The 17921-nt window shown below is 41.9% G+C and overlaps 1 protein-coding gene across 7 annotated transcripts in view; it reads left to right on the top strand.

The window, feature by feature from the left end:
• The window catches only part of VPS13D (vacuolar protein sorting 13 homolog D), a 304733-nt gene that overhangs the window by 23678 nt on the left and 263134 nt on the right, over positions 1-17921 (top strand). For 6 of the 7 annotated variants that reach the window (XR_012512316.1, XM_074380077.1, XM_074380076.1 and 3 more), the window contains exons 8-17: positions 1412-1582; positions 2390-2490; positions 3336-3504; positions 6056-6157; positions 6311-6512; positions 7238-7417; positions 12477-12607; positions 13433-13508; positions 14300-14470; positions 16969-17099. Coding sequence is in view for 6 of the 7 variants with exons in the window: in XM_074380077.1 (XP_074236178.1) it covers positions 1412-1582; positions 2390-2490; positions 3336-3504; positions 6056-6157; positions 6311-6512; positions 7238-7417; positions 12477-12607; positions 13433-13508; positions 14300-14470; positions 16969-17099 (1434 nt within the window). In the remaining variant the exon portion in view is untranslated. Of the gene's footprint in view, positions 1-1411; positions 1583-2389; positions 2491-3335; positions 3505-6055; positions 6158-6310; positions 6513-7237; positions 7418-12476; positions 12608-13432; positions 13509-14299; positions 14471-16968; positions 17100-17921 lie in introns of those variants that run through there. The other variant, XM_074380081.1, reaches the window with a different exon arrangement.

Below are 17921 nucleotides of genomic sequence, written 5' to 3' on the forward strand. Positions count from 1 at the left end.
TCTAAGGTATAGTATGAAGTGAAACTAAGGTTTAAAGGTATACTATAAACTGAAACTAAGGTTTACTTTATACTATAAAAACAGCATATACAGCATTTGTGTAAGAAAATAGAAAATTAAGGCTGGGCGCAGTGGCTCACGTCTGTAATCCTAGCATTTTGGGAGGCCAAGGTGGGTGGATCACCTGAGGTCAGGAGTTCAAGACCAACCTGACCATCATGGTGAAACACCATCTTAAAAAAAAAAAAAAGAAAAAATTATAGATTTATCTGCATATGTACATAATGGCTTGGGTGGGAGACATAAGAAGCTGATGTCTTTGGTTGCCTCTGAGGAGGTAAGTGGGTGGCTGGGGGATGAGACCAGGAAGGAGATATTTCACCTTTTTTTGCCTTTAAAATTTTAACATGTGAATGTATTACTTATTAAGAAATATAAACAGGCCAGGCCCGGTGGCTCAAGCCTGTAATCCCAGCACTTTGGGAGGCCGAGGCAGATGGATCACGAGGTCAAGAGATCGAGACCATCCTGGTAAACATGGTGAAACCCCGTCTCTACTAAAAATACAAAAAAATTAGCTGGGCATGGGGGCGCATGCCTGTAATCCCAGCTACTCAGGAGGCTGAGGCAGGAGAATTGCCTGAACCCAGGAGGCGGAGGTTGCGGTGAGCCGAGATCGCGCCATTGCATTTCAGCCTGGGTAACAAGAGCGAAACTCCGTTTCAAAAAAAAGGTCAGGCGTGGTGGCTCAAGCCTGTAATCCCAGCACTTTGGGAGGCCGAGGCAGGTGGATCACGAGGTCGAGAGATCGAGACCATCCTGGCCAACGTGGTGAAACCCCATCTCTACTAAAAATAAAAAAATTAGCTGGGCTTGGTGGCGTGCACCTGTAGTCCCAGCTACTTGGGAGGCTGAGGCGGAAGAATTGCTTGAACCCAGGAGGCAGAGGTTGCAGTGAGCCGAGATTGTGCCACTGCACTCCAGCCTGGCACCTGGCGACAGAGTGAGACTCTGTCTCAAAAAAATAAATAAATATAAACAAAAAATTGAAAATATTAGAGAGCTTTATAACCCAATTTTATACTGTTTTTGGATTCTGATATAATACACCATTGATTAGATAACAAATCAACATGTAACTTGATCCTAAAAACATTTGCCAGACACCGTGACTCATGCCTGTAATCTCAGCACTTGAGGATGCTGAGGCGGGACAGAGCAATCTAGTGAGATCCTGTCTCCATATAAAAAGAATAAAACTGAATAAAATCAAAACAGACGAAAATATTTGCTACTGTGACAGAGCCTATAGCTGAGCCCCACTGTTTGTCATGTAATCCCAACATTATAAAAGAGTGATTACCAGAAGGAAAGCCATTCTGAGCAGAGCAGGTGTTCTTGTGACACACAGGAGGCCATGGCCAAAAGCATGGAGAGTCGCAGCCATCACTACGTCCTGGAGCCTGTGTTTGCATCTGCTCTTTTGAAGAGGAACTGCTCCAAGAAGCCCCTGCGGTCTCGGCACAGTCCCCGTATTGATTGTGATATTCAGCTGGAGACCATTCCCTTGAAACTCTCTCAGGTATGCCCTTTCTTCTCAGTGGCTTCTACTCACTGTCAGACTGGTGACTGTGGTGAAAGTCTTGATATTAATGTATCGTCAGCAGAAAAGAAAGTTCAGGTGAGACCATTTCCCTCCAGACCAAGTTGTGTTAGGTATAAAATTCACTATCTGACTATCTGTTACATAGTTAAATTGGGTTGATCTCAGGCTAGTTATTTTTTTTTTATTTTTTTTTTTTTTAGTTGGAGGTATGGATTGGAAATCAGGCTAGTTTTGTTTTGATGCTTTTAAGAGCTGAACAAAGAATGTAAGAGATACGCTAACGTATAGGCTTAACTGTCAGTGTTCAGTGAAACATGCCACTTGATGCTGATATTTTGGTTTTTCAGTTTGCACTGGCTTTCAGTTCAGTGGATCAACTGATGTGAATTGTTCTTGTTAGATATAGATCTTAACTGAGTAAAAGAAACAGACATGGCTGGGCGCGGTGGCTCATGCCTGTAATCCCAGCACTTTGGTAGGCCGAGGCAGGCGGATCATGAGGTCAGGAGTTCAAGACAAGCCTGACCAACATGGTGAAACACCGTCTCTACTAAAGATACAAAAATTAGCTGGGCATGGAGGTGCACATCTGTAGTCCCAGCTACTCAGGAGGCTGAGGCAGGAGAATTGCCTGAACCCAGGAGGTGGAAGTTGTGGTGAGCCGAGATCGCGCCATTGCACTCCAGCCTGGGCAACCAGAGCGAAATTCCATCTCAAAAAAAAGAAAGAAAAGAAAAGAAACAAACCTATTCTGACCTAATATCTCTTAACCTCTAATAAAAGCTGCAATACCGGCAAATCATGGAATTCCTCAAGGAGCTGGAGCGAAAGGAGAGGCAGGTGAAGTTCCGAAGGTGGAAACCCAAAGTGGCGATATCTAAGAAGTAAGGACTTCTCCGTGTGGTCATGAAATACATTTTAGAGTGTGTTCTTATTTTGCACATAGATCAGAAATAGGCCTCACTGTCCTTTACCCATGTTTGGAGATAAAAGTACAATTGATTTTTCTGATCCTTGGAATGTCATTCCTGTTGTCTATCATCACTGATATTCTTTCTGTATATTATTTGGTGGTATCAGTTTACTCTTTGAGTGTGGTGAAATTCAGACGATCCTCTCAGTCTCGTTTAGCAAGTAGACTGATGTTGCTCTGGTGGGATGTGGTGTGTAGTATAAATACTTTAAATATTCTTTGAACCACTTCCCTACTGTTTTTTCTCCCGGGTTGTTCGGTCAACATTTACATAGTACTCTTTGCAGCCTCCCTAGCAAAACTGAATCTTATTTTCATGTTGTAGTGATAAACTTGACCAGTCTGATATAATAAAACTTTTTAAAGATCCTATGTATTTCCATGTCTTTAGTTAGAAGTATTCAATTAAAAGTCTTTAGTAGTCAAATCCTTGATAATTATCTTAAGATGGTATTTACTTTACAGTCCGCATTTGACATTCTGTCAGTGGACAGGATGGATATTGTAATTCAAACTGGTTGAGAACTATGTTATTGATATATAAATTGGGGATCTGTTATTTGATGTTCTTTGGCACATTTACCTTCTCCACTTACTGGGTTAATTTAATATTAAGGTGAACTTAAGGTATAAACTGATGGCTGACAAGAGAAAATATGTCTCAGGAGAGGAGTGGTATTATGGATTGTCCTGGACTGGTAGCCTTTTCATTGCTTTTGTTGTAAGATGTGATAACATTGTTATGGACTATTTCAGCTGCCGGGAATGGTGGTATTTTGCTTTGAATGCTAACTTGTATGAGATTAGAGAGCAGAGGAAACGTTGCACTTGGGATTTTATGTTGCACCGCGCTCGTGATGCTGTATCTTACACTGACAAATATTTCAACAAGTTAAAAGGAGGCCTGCTGTCCACAGATGACAAGGTAAGTGGACTGTGGTCTTGTGATTCTTGTCTTATTCAGAAGATAAGAATGTTCTCTCAAAGACTAAAGAAAATGGAATCTGTGAAGATACAAAGTCCCATGCCAAAGGGTTTAAATTTTACTGGATAGAGTTGGTCTTACTGGAGTGAGAACTAAGGCAGGAGCATCCTCCACCCTCCGTTGCCCGAGAAGAACCAGACCAGGGGACAGGAAGAAGAAAAGATCACTGTGATCCTGCTATGCCTTTGTGCCCACACCCCTGCCCCCAGCTCGAGAGACTGTCTCATGCAGTTACCTGCCTCTCTTCAAAGCCTGATCTCAGTCCTAATTCCTTTACTTCAAAGACTGTAATCTCTGTGAACTTTGGCCTACGTTTTCTGTAATCCCAGTCAACTTGATTGACCTTGGATATTTTGGGAGTAGAGGCTAGGCAGAAAAGGGTGAAGTACGTGCTGAAGGCAAGCTCATGTTTTAGTTAGTAGGGCTAAAAGCCCTTAGAATGCTCCCTCCCCGAGTCGTCCCGGCATGGGACCCCACCCCTTCTCTACGTGCTCTCTCTTGGGGAAAGGTATTGGGGATTGCATTGCTTTTTGTTTTGTTTCAGTTTTGTGAGCATCAGATTTTGCAGTAGCAACTTAAGACTGTTTCTAAGATTTTGGCTCAGGTACTGCCCTTTGACTAACCATTTGTTTGGTAGACTCTTCCAAACACAAAGGAATATTACTTTTCCCTTTAGCACCCGCTGTGTGGTCACTGATGGCAGTGCTGAATTCCTAGTTATTTGTACCTCTCCTGCCAGCACTCTGAGGCTGTGACCCACTCACTTTGCTAATGATTTTATCATCACTCTTACTGTTGTGGTTACTGACACAGGAACCTTATAAGGATAAAATAAACTATGCATTTTGGATGATTTTCTTTTCTTTTCTTTTCTTTTTTTGAGACAAGGTCTGGCTGTATTGCCCAGGCAATATTGTTCAGTTGCATGATCTTGCTCACTGCAACTTCTGCCCTGCCCCCACATCGGGCTCAGTCTATTCTCTTGCCACAGCCTTCCAAGTAGCTGGGACTACAGGTCCGCATCACCACAACTAGACATTTTAGTGTTTTTTGAGGAGGTGGAGTTTGAGCTCAAGAGATCTGCCTGCCACAGCCCACAGCCTCCATCACTCCTGGCCTACTTTTTTCTTTTTTTTTTTTTTTTCTTTTGAGACAGGCTCTCCCTCTCTGGTCCAGGCTGGAGTGCAGTGTTGCAATCTTGGCTCACTGCAGTCTCTACCTCCTTGGCTCAAGGGATCCTCCCACCTCAGCCTCCTGAGTAGCTGTGTGTTACCATGCCTGGCTAATTTTTGTGTCTTTTGTAGAGACAGGGTTTTGCTGTATTGCCCAGGCTGATCTGGAACTCCTGGGCTCAAGTGATTTGCCTGTTTGGCCTCCCAAAGTGCTGGGATTAAAGACCTGAGCTTCTGGGCCCAGCCCTTGGATGATTTTCTTAAAGGCACAGGCAAAGACATAGAGGGAGAGAAAAATCTCGTTTACAGCTGAGATGAGCAAGTAAACACGTAAAATCTCCTTTTTAAAATTAATGTTACGGTGTAAGAAGCAGTTCAGGACAGCTAATTCTGCTTTTTAAAAATGTGGCTGGCTATCATAGTTCTTTCCTAACTAGGTGAAACAAGTGAAAATGACCGTGTTCTTGCTAATTTCCTACATGAAGTATAAAAGAGCTGGGGCCTGCACACTTCCTGTGGAAACTTGGTCCTAGGTTTCAGGAAGAGCAATAACTAGGCTGCCTGCCTGTCATCCGAGCTAATGCATGCGGAAGCCCTTTGTAAACGGGGTCAGTGCTGTGCAAAGTATGGGTGCTGCAACAGTCCATACACTTTAGTGACTCTTAAAACTGAGTAATGCTGTTCTTTGCTCCCTCTCCATTCACCATTCGTCTCAAATTTCATGCAAGTTGTTAGTGATTTTTTTTTTTCCCCTTCTTTTATAGAGCTCAATTTCTGGAGAATTGTTAGTGAAGTTGTTGAGACTAAAAACCATCTATTGGATTATATGGAAAAGTAACTTAAACCAGAAACAGCAGCCAGGGAATTATTTATCTTGTTTCTTGGCCTTCAGTGGAAATGCAGGAGACTTTGAGCTGGCTGCGGTGGCTCACGCCTATAATCCCAGCACTTTGGGAGGCCTAGGCTGGAGGATTGCCTGAGCTCAGGAATTCAAGACCAGCCTGGGCAACGTGGTGAAACCCTGTCTCTACTAAAATACAAAACAAATTAGCTGGGCATAGTGGCATACACCTGTAGTCCCACCTACTCAGGAGGCTGAGGTGGGAGAATTGCTCGAACCCCGGGAGGTGGAGGTTGCAGTGAGCTGAGATCGTGCCACTGCACTCCAACCTGGGCGACAAAGCGAGACTATCTCAAAAAAAAAAAAAAAGAGAGACGCAGGGGACCATGTGCTACACTTTCAGTGGCTAGTGAGGATGTCCGGTGTTTCTGGATCTACAATGTCTTGTTTTTGTTTGCATCTGTTTTCACTTGAACAGGAGGAAATGTGTCGGATTGAAGAGGAACAGAGCTTTGAGGAATTGAAGATTTTGCATGAACTGGTTCATGATCGATTTCATAAACAAGAAGAACTAGCAGAGGTAAGAAATCCTCTACAAGAGGACTTGTTCAGACCCAGAACAGCCTGAGTGCTGCAGCTTTGATGTGCTCATGCTCCAGTGGGGAACCAGCGGCATATCACAGCTTGCTTTTATCTTTGAGTACTCATCTTTGCACCTTTGTGATTGACACAGAGTCTGCGGGAGCCTCAGCTTGATTCTCCGGGAGCCTCTCTGGGAGACCCAGAACCTGGTGGAGGCAGTGGGATGCTGCATTATCTTCAGTCCTGGTTTCCTGGATGGGGTGGCTGGTACGGGCAGCAAACCCCAGAAGGGAAGGTGGTCGAGGGACTGTCAGCAGAGCAACAGGAGCAGTGGATTCCCGAGGAGATCCTGGGTATGGTGGGAGCTGGCCTTCACTTGCTGCATATAAATTGGTCTGTTATTTGTGCAACAGCTTGTGGTACTTCTCAAGTTTAACTAAAGTAGATACTTGCGAAACAGTTTGTTTCATGTTCATAGAGGCTGAGATAAGAAATATTTTGGGAGATACTCCATTTGTAACTCTGATACTAAATGTACATATTAATGTAGTTTCAGATAGAGCTGAAAGGCAGAGATTGTAAAAGAACTAAATCTGAACAGGTTCAAAAATGTTAAACTCAGAAGTTTGAATACCAGTCCCGAGCTGCTCTTAAACCTGCAAGCCGTAGGCACAAATGACTAATAGAATTTAATTAAAATTAAACAAAAGTAAAAATTCACTTTTTAAATTGCACTAGCCACATTAGCCACATGTACTCCCAAGTGCTCAGTAGCCATGTGTGGATACTGGCCACTGTACTAGACATCATAGATGTAAACCGTTTCACCACACTGGGCAGTGCTTCATCATGAACCTTATCTTCCCAGTTTGATAATAAGTTGATAAGATTCGCTTATAAAATAAATAGATCGTTTTACCTTAGGAAATTATAAAATAGTCACCCATGACTTTGGAGTTCTTCCTTAACAAAGGGAAACTAGTTAAATCACATTATCGTAACTGCGATCATTCTGCTTGCTGGTGCTTTTTTATTCTTCCATGTTTTTTCTTACAGTCTTTTCTCCCTTACCATTTAGGAACCGAGGAGTTTTTTGACCCCACTGCTGATGCCTCGTGTATGAACACATATACAAAGCGAGATCATGTCTTTGCCAAACTGAATTTGCAGTTGCAGCGGGGTACAGTGACTCTCTTACACAAGGAGCAGGGAACTCCCCAAATGAATGAAAGCGCTTTCATGCAGCTCGAGTTTTCAGGTATACTTCCCCCAAAAAACTACCTGCTGCTGTTTGTCTCTCTGTGGGCCCATGTCCAGTCGCTTCTCATTATTTGCTGTAGTGATAGTCTAGAAAGTCAGTGCGAAAACTCTATCAGCTAATGTGGAACCACTGCTTTTCGGGGAGGTACTGGGTTAGGTTCATGTGACCCTCTGGCCATAACATTCATCAACTGATCAATACATCACCTTATTTTTTAAAATGTGTTTCTGTATTTAAAGACATCTTATTTAATATAGATGTACAGACAGTGCTCGACTTAGGATAGTTTGTCTTAGGATTTTTTGACTTTACAAAGGGCACGAAAGTTCTACACATTCAGTAGAAGCCATAGGTTGGATTTTGAATTTTGGTCTTTTCCTAGGCCAGAGATAGGTAGTATGATATTCTCTGAAGATGCTGGGCAGCAACAGTGAGCCACAGCTCCCAGTCAGCCATGTGATCATGAGGTAAGCAGCTGATAGTATGCAGGGACTATCATGCCAGATGACTTTGCTTACCTGTAGGCTAATGTAAGCATTCTGAGCACTTTTAAGGTGGGCTAGGCCAAGCTATGATGTCCAGTAGGTTAGATGTATGAAATGCATTTTTGACTTAGGATATTTTCTTTTTTTCTTCTTTTTTAAGACAAAGTCTTATTTTGTCACCTAGGCTGGAGTGCAGTGGCGTGAGCTGTGCAGTGGCATGATCTCAGCTCACTGCAACCTCTTCCTCTTGGGTTCAAGTGATTCTCCTACCTCAGCCTCCTTAGTAGCTGGGGCTACAGACGCCCACCGCCATGCCTGGCTAATTTTTATGTTTTTAGTAGAAACAGGGTTTCACCATGTTGACCAGGCTGGTCTTGAACTCCTGACCTCAAGCAGTCTGCCTGCTTCGGCTTCCCAAATTGCAGGGATTACCGGCATGAGCCACTGTGCCCAGCTGACTTATATTTTCAGCTTATGGTGGGTTTATCGTAACTCCATCCTAAGTTGAGGAGCATTGTATTACTGATTTATTAACATTGAACTCATGGCCTGCAGCACTATGACTCAGGCCTGAAGGAAGTTTCTCTAATACCCATTTTTTTTTTTTTTGTAATGAACATCACAGTCTTCTCGCACTCAGACTACTAGATAGCACTTTAGCACTAGGGGATTGTTTTAAACAGTGAAACTATAAACAAGAAGCACAGAAGCGTGAAAAACATGGCTCTAGAAAGAAGACCATGGGAAGGATGCTTGCTCACAGTGTGAGAGCTGAAACGAGGAGGCAGAGCGTTGCCTTGTTTGAACTCAGGTGGGAATGTGCACCTCAGGTGGCTTGAATTTTTTTCTGCTCTGTGAGTGTCTGAATGACTGACAGAGTACCATGAGGATTAATTTTGGGATTGCAAATTTTAGCGAGTAAGCAAATGTGCAAATACGGAATCTGAGAATAATGAAGATTCACTGGACAGTATCTGCCTCCTTTTTGTGACTTTGAATTAAAGGTGTGTAAATAAATATGCAGATGTTGGTTTGGACATCTCACAAATATTATTTCAGGCCATGAAACAGCAACTTATTTGAGATTCCTCAGTAATTGAAGAAGGACAAATTATTTTTTTAAAAAGCCAGTTTGTTTGACTTCATAATATAGAAAATTGAGCTGTCATAAACTTAGTATTAACTACAGATTGCTTGAACTGAATTGAAAAGGCTCTATTTTATATTCATTCTGCTGGAAAACTTCTAATAATAGTCTTTGTATGTTTAGATAGATAGATACAGGCACACTTCATTTCATTGTACTTTGCTTTATTGCACTTTATAGATACTGCATTTTTTACAAATTGAAAATTTAAAAATGAGCAAGTCTATAGGTGTCATTTTTCCAAAAGCGTGTGCTCACTCTATGTCTCTGTGTTCTATTTTGGTAATTTTCCTGATATTTCAAACTTTTCTATTATTATCTGTTATGGTGATCTATAATTACCTGTTTTTAATGTTATTATTATATTTGTTTTGGAGTGCCATGAACCATACTCATAGAAGATGGCTAACTTAGTAAATACTGTTTATGTTCCAACTGCTTCACCAACTGGCCATTTCCTTGTCTCTCTTCCTCTCCTTGGGCCTCCCTATTACCTGAGACACAACAATATTGAAATTCGACTACTAACTCTACATTGGCCTCTAAATGTTCAGGCAAAAGGAAGAGTCACACATCTCTCACTTTAAATCAAAAGCTAAACATGATTAAGCTTAGTGAGGAAGACATGTCAAAAGCTGAGATAGGCCAAAAGCTAGGCCACTTGTGCCAAACAGCCAACTTGTGAATGCAAAGGAAAAGTTCTTGAAGGAAATTATTAATAAAAGTGCTACTCCAGCAAACACACAAATGATCAGAAAGTGAAACAGCCTGCTGTGATGGAGAAAGTTTGAATGGTCTGGATAGAAGATCAAAGCAGCCACAGCCTTCCCTTAAGCCAAAGCCTAATGCACAGCAAGGTCTTACCTCTCTTCAGTTCTGGAAAGGCTGAGAGAGGTGAGGAAACTGCAGAAGGAAAGTTTGAAACCAGCAGAGGTTGGTTCATGAATTTGAAGGAAAGAACCCATCTCCACAACATGAATATAAAAGTGCAAGATGAAGCAGCAAGTGATGGGGAAGCTGCAGCAAGTTATCTAGAAGATCCAGCTATGATCCTTCCTATACCAAATGACAGATTTTCACTGTAGATGAAAAAGGCTGCTATTGGAAGAAGATGCCATCTAGGACTTTTCATAGTTAGAGAAGAGAAGTCAATGCCTGGCTTCAAAACTTCAGAGGAGAGACTGACTGTTGTTAGGAGCCAGTGCAGCTGGTGACTTTAAGTTGCTGATTTACCTTTCTGAAAATCCCAGGGCCCTTAAGAATTGTGCTCAGTCTCTTCTGCTTATGTTCTATCAGTGGAGCAGCAAAGCTTGGATGATGACAGCACATCTGTTTACAGCATGGTTTACTGGATGTTCAAAGGCCACTATTGAGACCTATTGCTCAGAAAAAAAGATTCCTTTCAAAATATTACTCTTTGTGGATAATGTATCCAGTTACCCAAGAGCTCTGCTGGAGAAGTGTAAATAAATTAGTGTTGTTTTCATGCCTGCTAACACAACATCCATTCTGCAGCCCATGGATCCAGGAGTAATTTCAACTTTCAAGTTTGTTTGTTTCTTTAATGAATTATTTAAATAGAGATGAGATCTCACTTTGTTGGCCAGTGTGGTCTCAAAGTCCTGACCTCAAATGATCCTCCCACTTTAGCCTCCTAAAGTGCTGGGATTGCAGTTGTGAGTCACCACTCCTGGCCTCAACTTTTATTTTTTAAGAAATACATTTTGTAGGCTGTAGCTGCCATAAATAGTGATTCCTCTGATGGACCTGGGTATAAGTATATAGAAAAGCTTCTGGAAAGGATTCACCATTCTAGATGCCATGAAGAACATTTGTAATTCATGGAAGGAGCTCAAAATATCAACATTAACAGGAGTTTCGAAGAAGTCAGCCCTGTTGGATGACTTTGAGGGGTTCAAGACTTAAGTGGAGGAAGTAACTGCAAATGTGGGGTAAATGGCAGAGAACTAGAATTAGAAGTGGAACCTGAAGATGTGACTAAATTGCTGTACTCTCATGATCAAATATGAATGGATGAAGAGTTATTTCTTACGGATGAGCAAAGAAGGTGGTTTCTCGAGATGGAATCTACTTTTGGTTAAGATACTGTGAACATTGTTGAAATAACAACCAAGGGCTGGGTGTGGGGCTCACACCCGTAATCCCAGCACTTTGGGAGGCCAAGGCAGGAGGATCATTTCAGGCCAGGAGTTCACGACCAGCCTGGACAACGTAGCAAGACCCTGTCTCTACCGAAAATAAAAAAATATTAGTTGGTCATGGTGGCATGCACCTGTAGTCCTAACACCTTCTGAGGTAGGAGGATCCCTTGAGCCCAGGACTTTGAAGTACAGTGAGCTATAATTGCACAACTGCACTCCAGCCTGGGTGACAAAGTGAGACTCTGTCTCAAAAAAATAAGAAAATTAAGGCCGGGCGCGGTGGCTCAAGCCTGTAATCCCAGCACTTTGGGAGGCCGAGGCGGGTGGATCACGAGGTCGAGAGATCGAGACCATCCTGATCAACATGGTGAAACCCCGTCTCTACTAAAAACACAAAAAAGTAGCTGGGCATGGTGGCGCGTGCCTGTAATCCCAGCTACTCAGGAGGCTGAGGCAGGAGAATTGCTTGAACCCAGGAGGCGGAGGTTGTGGTGAGCCGAGAACGCGCCATTGCACTCCAGCCTGGGTAACAAGAGCGAAACTCCGTCTCAAAAAAAAAAAAAAAAAGAAAATTAAAAAAGGAAACAACAACAAAGTTTTTAGGATACTAAATAAACTTAGCTATTAATGGCAGGGTTTGAGAGGATTGACTGTAATTTTGAAAGAAGTTCTGCTGTGGTTAAATGCATGCTTTATCAAACAGCATCACCTGCTACAGAGAAATCTACTGTGAAAGAATAGTCAGTTGATGCAGTAAACTTTGTTTTCTTATTTTAAGAAATCACCGCAGTCACCTCAACACTTCAGCCGCCACATCCTGATCAGTCAGCAGCCATCACCGTATAGGCAAGACCTTCCATCGACAAAAAGATTACAACTCGCTGAAGGTTCACAGGATTGTTAGCACTTGCTAGCAATAAAATATTTTAAAATTAAGATATCTACATTGTGATTTTAGGCATAATGCTATTGCACACTCAGTGGATTACTGTATAGTGTAAACATAGCTTTTCTATCCACTGGGAAACCAAATAATTTATGCAACTCGCTTTATTGTGATCCTTGCTTTATTTCAGTGGTCTGGAGCCAAACCTACAATATCTCCAAGATGTGCCTATAGATAGATAGGGTTGGTTTGTTTGTTTAATTGCAAGGAAAAATCGTTCATCATCTCTGATAATCCTCTGTAAAATAGAAATACTTTTAAAGACACATTAGGCTGTCCTAAGCATTGAATCAACTATTTTACTTGTCTTTGACAGATGTAAAACTTCTAGCAGAGTCTCTTCCTCGAAGAAATTCCTCTTTGCTTTCAGTACGGTTGGGTGGACTGTTTCTTCGAGACCTGGCTACGGAAGGAACTATGTTTCCTCTTCTAGTCTTCCCTAATCCAGTATGTACCACAGTGGGGTAGTTAATGTATCTAAGGTGCTGGTAAATTGTTGTCTATTTTAGGAGGCAAATGATACCTGATTCATTCTGACACTTGATCATCTTGAGACTGATGGGCTGGGATTAGATAAGTTTTTTATGTTTGTTAAAGGGAAAATGTTGGTGAGATTTATGGCTATGCCTTCTTGCACTCCTGCATTATAGCCACCAGAGTATAGTTTGCTATGATTTGGAAGAAAATGCTATATGACCACTATTTTCAAAGTCAGTGTTTGGGTTTCTTCTGTATCTGACAGTCATTTTCATGCCTTCTGACCATTAGTCACTGACATGAAATATCATCTTGCCAGGGTTCCGAAACAGCCACATCTCAAGTTTTCTATGTATATGTAATTTAAAACATATAATATACATTATTAAAGATAAGGTCTTTGATCTTAAATTGGCAACATACTGTCCAAATGGTTGAGTAGTTGACCTCTTATTCTGTCCGCAGTTTCGTTTTGTTTGGGGGAAGGTTGTGGAGAGAGTGGGAAGGCAGACTTAAAGTTTGAAAAGTTAGACATGTTTAATTTTCATTTAGCAACTGTTCATTAAATGTACTGAGTACAAAGTAGCATATTGTCAGTACAAAGAAAAAGATGTGGTCTCACTAGATTGGGAAGAGGGCAGAAAAGTAAACAATTCTGCAAGTAGTCAATCTGCTGTGAAGTGAGTTTTGATTTTATTATGCTAAGGGGCTCTGATGCTAACGGGTAAGATGGGTGTTTAGTGAATTGTCCCCTCTCACCCTGACTTTATGCATTTTTGTGTGTTTGTTTAATAGCAAAAAGAAGTTGGCAGAGTCTCACAATCTTTTGGTCTACAGACTACATCTGCAGACAGAAGTGATCATTACCCAGGTATTTTGTCCTATGCAGTTTTTTGTTTTTAATTAAAAAATTTTTTGAAATAATTTTTTTTTGAGATTGGGTCTTGCTCTGTTGCCTAGGCTGGAGTGCAGTGGTGTGATCTCGGCTCATTGCAACCTCCGTCTCCCGGGTTCCAGTGATTGTCATTGCCTTAGCTGGATTACAGGCATGTGCCACCATGTCTGCATAATTTTAGTATATTTATAAAAGATGGGGTTTTGCCATGTTGTCCAGGCTGGTCTTGAACTCCTGAGTTCAAGCTCTCCACCCTCCTGGATCTCCCAAAGTGCTGGGATTACAGATGTGAGCCACCATGTCTGACTTTTTTTTTTTTTTTTTTTTTTAATTTAATTTAAAAATTCTTTTTTGGTGGGCTTTCAGCAAAAAACAAGATCAGTAGTCTTTAATCAGTAGTAAAAGAGGGATGTTTTCTGTTTTGTGCACAGTGGTTTGCTGTGCGGACCCGGATTTGACTTGGAGGCAGCCTGGTCCTCAGTGGAGCTGCAAACCTGGGGCTAACTGGGCAACGTTGCAGGGCCTTCCCATGCTTGGTTTCCATAATGTGGGAGCTAATACAACAGACCAGTCTACATGACTCCAGTGGAAAATTAAACAGTCAATCTTTATTAGGCTTTCTAGTTTAAAGATAGGCATAAATGTGAACTAATTTGGAAAATAATTTAGAAAATGTCTTTTTTTTCCAGAATTCCTCACAGGTCTATTAAGAATAAGGTTATTGTTTTTGCTTTGTAACATGCTCTTATTCCTATTCTTTCCTTTAGCTGCAGACCCAGATGACCCAGTTTTTGAGATGCTGTATGAGAGAAATCCAGCGCACAGCTACTTTGAGAGGCGGCTCGATGTCAGCACAAGGCCGTTGAACATCATATACAATCCCCAGGCCATTAAAAAAGTAGCGGACTTTTTCTACAAGGGAAAGGTTCATACCTCAGGTTAACTTTTTTGTTTGTTTGATCTTATGTTCTTTTTTAAAAACATCTTTACTGTTAGTTCTGGTGTTCAGGACAAGGGTTATTATACATTCAAATGATCTGATAGTGACAGAAAAGGCCAGCAGAGTAGGTCGATAGGGTTGCCCTGTCCTGTTACTAAATCAGGGTAGAGGTTTGTGGACAGTCTTTTCCAAGAGAAATCTATATCCTTAAATATATTCTCTTTGTTTGCCTCCATTTAGTGTGCATTTTTTTATACTTTTCATTCCTTCCCCCCCCCCCCCATTTTTACTTCATATTATCATTCTGAATAATGGCACCAAAGAAGAGCAGCTGTACTTTTTGAAAGCCACTACCTTTGAATTGGCACCTGTCTTAAAATATTACCGGCTGGGCGAGGTGGCTCACGCCTGTAAACCCAGCACTTTGGGAGGCCAAGATGGGTGGATCACATGAGGTCAGGAGTTTGAGACCAGCCTAACCAACATGGAGAAACCCTGTCTCTACTAAAAATACAAAATTAGCTGGGCGTGGTGGCACGTGCCTGTAATCCCAGCTACTCAGGAGGCTGAGATAGGAGAAGCGCTAGAGCCAGGGAGGTGGAGGTTACGGTGAGCTGAGATTGTGCCACTACACTCCAGCCTGGGCAACAAGAGCAAAACTCTGTCTCAAAAGAAAAAAAAATTACCAAGAGTAACTGAAAGGCAATAAAATAGTATTACTTGGCAATAGAATTACCAAGAGTCATTGAAAGGCATACAATTCTATTGTATGGGGGAGTTCAAATCTCTTTTAGGTTTCTCAATTACAAAACATTCTTATAAAAATAAATGAAGGTACTACAGGCATAAAATAGTTTCATAATTTGATTTAAGTACAGCTGTATTTTCAGCCAGCATTGTAACTGGAAATCTGTATCTTGGAACTGAAAAGCGATGATTTCCATACTTTTCATTTCACTAGGACAGTGGTTTCCTTGGCTACTAGGATATTTTAGACCAGTGAACTGAGGAGGAATGTTCAATAATTTCCTTCTAGGTGACTTTGACTTCTTTGGTGCAGCATTAAATACTGCACAGTTCTAAATGTCATCATTGATTTATTTATGCCTCCCTTGTTCCCCCAAAAGATTTGAAACAGTAGGTGCAGAAAAAGTATTTTTTATGGATAGGGAGATTTATAAAACAATAGTATTCTCCTAAATATCCCTTCCCCCTTTATTACAATGAAGCTATTCTAGTTTTTGGACTAGTTTTTTAGTGTCTTTGTGTAAACAGTCACCATAAATGCTGTGACTTCATTGCTCTGTTAATGATAGATTATAGAAAGTGGCCAGGCACAGTGGCTCACACCTGTAATCCTAGAGCTTTGAGAGGCTGAGGTAGGGGAATTGCTTGAGCCCAGGAGTTTGAGACCAGCCTGGGCAACATAGTGAGACCTCATCTCTACTTAAAAAAAAAAAAATTAGTCAGGCATGGTGGTGTGTACCTGTAGTTCCAGCTACTTGGGAGGCTGAAGCAGAAGGATGGCTTGAGACTGGGAGATGGAGGCTGCGATAAACTATGATTATACCATTGCACTCCAGCCTGGTCAACACAGCAAGACTCTGTCTTTAAAAAAAAAAAATGTCGAAAGACTGGGTGTGGTGGTTCACACCTGTAATCTCAGCACTTTGGGAGGCTGAGGTGGGCGGATCACTTGAGGTCAGGAGTTCAAGACCAGCCCCGGTCAACATGGTGAAACCCTGTCTCTACTAAAAATACAAAAATTAACTGGATGTGGTGGCAGGTTCCTGCAGTGCCTGTGATGATCTACTTGGGAGGCTGAGGTAGGAGAATTGCTTGAACCTGGGAGGCGGAGGCTGCAGTGAGCCAAGATCATGGCACTACACTCCAGCCTGGGAGACAGAGTGGGACTTTGTCTCAAAAAAGAGAAAAAAAAAGAATATAGAAGGCATTTCCTTTGAAATTTCATTTTCTCTTTCAGTGCTTTTTAAGAATTTTGAAATACATAGTTTGGAATCTTTCAGAAAATGGCTCAAGAAATTCTGGTAACTTAAGTACACTTCTCTTACCTACCTCCTCTCCCCCTGTGGCTGCCCACTACCCATTTTTTTTTTTTTTTTTTTGCCACTACCCCTCTGCTACCCATTTTTAATCTCATTCCTGTTACCCTGTATTATGCCAGGTCATACTGGAGTAAGAAACTGTTACTGATTTTTTTTTTTTTTTTTTTTGAGATGGGATCTTGGTCTGTCACCTTAGGTTAGAGTGCAGCGGCATGATCACAGCTCACTGCAGCCTCAGTCTCCTCAGCTCAGATGATTCTCTCACCTTGGCCTCGTAAAGTGCTGGGATTATGAGTGTGAGCCACCATGCCCAGGCTGATTTTTTTTTTTTTAAGCTTTGATGGAAATTCTTGGTGAGACTTGATGTCACACTTTTGTTCATCCAGCTGTGTGAAAATTCTGACTCTCTTGTGTATTTCCAACCTTGCAGGTTTTGGTTATCAGTCTGAACTTGAGTTGAGAGTGGCTGAAGCTGCTCGAAGACAATATAACAAGCTGAAGATGCAGACCAAGGCGGAGATCCGGCAAACTCTTGATCGTTTGCTAGTGGGTGACTTCATTGTAAGTGGGTATCCATAAACACTTTTTGGGAATTGTGGAAGGGGCAGGAATTCTTTCCATCAGGTCACTACCTACTGTAGATAGGCTTGCTTGTATCAGTTATGCTGATTGAATAAACTGAAAATATTAAGTTCTTATCAGCCAACCAGCCAGCATAAAATAAAATCTTGTGTGTTTTTTTTTTTTTTTTTTTTTTTTAAAGATGGAGTCTTGCTCTGTCACCCAGACTAGAGTGCAGTGGCGCGATCTTGGCTCACTGCAACCTCTGCCTCCCAGGTTCAAGTGATTCTCCTACCTCAGCCTCCCAAGTAGCTGGGACTACAGGTGCCTGCCACCACACCTGGCTAACTTTTGTAGTTTTAGTAGAGGCAGGGTTTTACCATATTGGCCAGGCTGGTCTTGAACTCTTGAACTTGTGATCTGCCTGCCTCAGCCTCCCAAGTGCTGGGATCACAGGCGTAAGCTGCCGCGCCCAGGCTTGTGACTTTTATAGTCAGGGTTTGGCTAATAAAATGAATGACTATGACTAGATTCTGTATCTTCTTGGACCAGGTTGAGGTTACTTTCAAGACTCATCTTTGGGCCGGGTGCGGTGGCTCATAACTGTAATCCCAGCACTTTGGGAGGCCAAAGTGGGCAGATCACTTGAGGTCAGGAGTTCAAAACCAGCCTGGCCAATGTGGTGAAACCCCCATCGCTACTAAAAATACAAGAATTAGCCGGGCATGGTGGTGGGTCCCTGTAATCCCAGCTACTCTGGAGGCTGAGGCAGGGGAATCACTTGAACCTGAGAGGTGGAGGTTGCAGTGTGTCGAGATGGCA

The sequence above is a fragment of the Saimiri boliviensis genome, chromosome 11 (genome assembly GCF_048565385.1).
Source record: "Saimiri boliviensis isolate mSaiBol1 chromosome 11, mSaiBol1.pri, whole genome shotgun sequence".
Lineage (NCBI taxonomy): Eukaryota > Metazoa > Chordata > Mammalia > Primates > Cebidae > Saimiri > Saimiri boliviensis.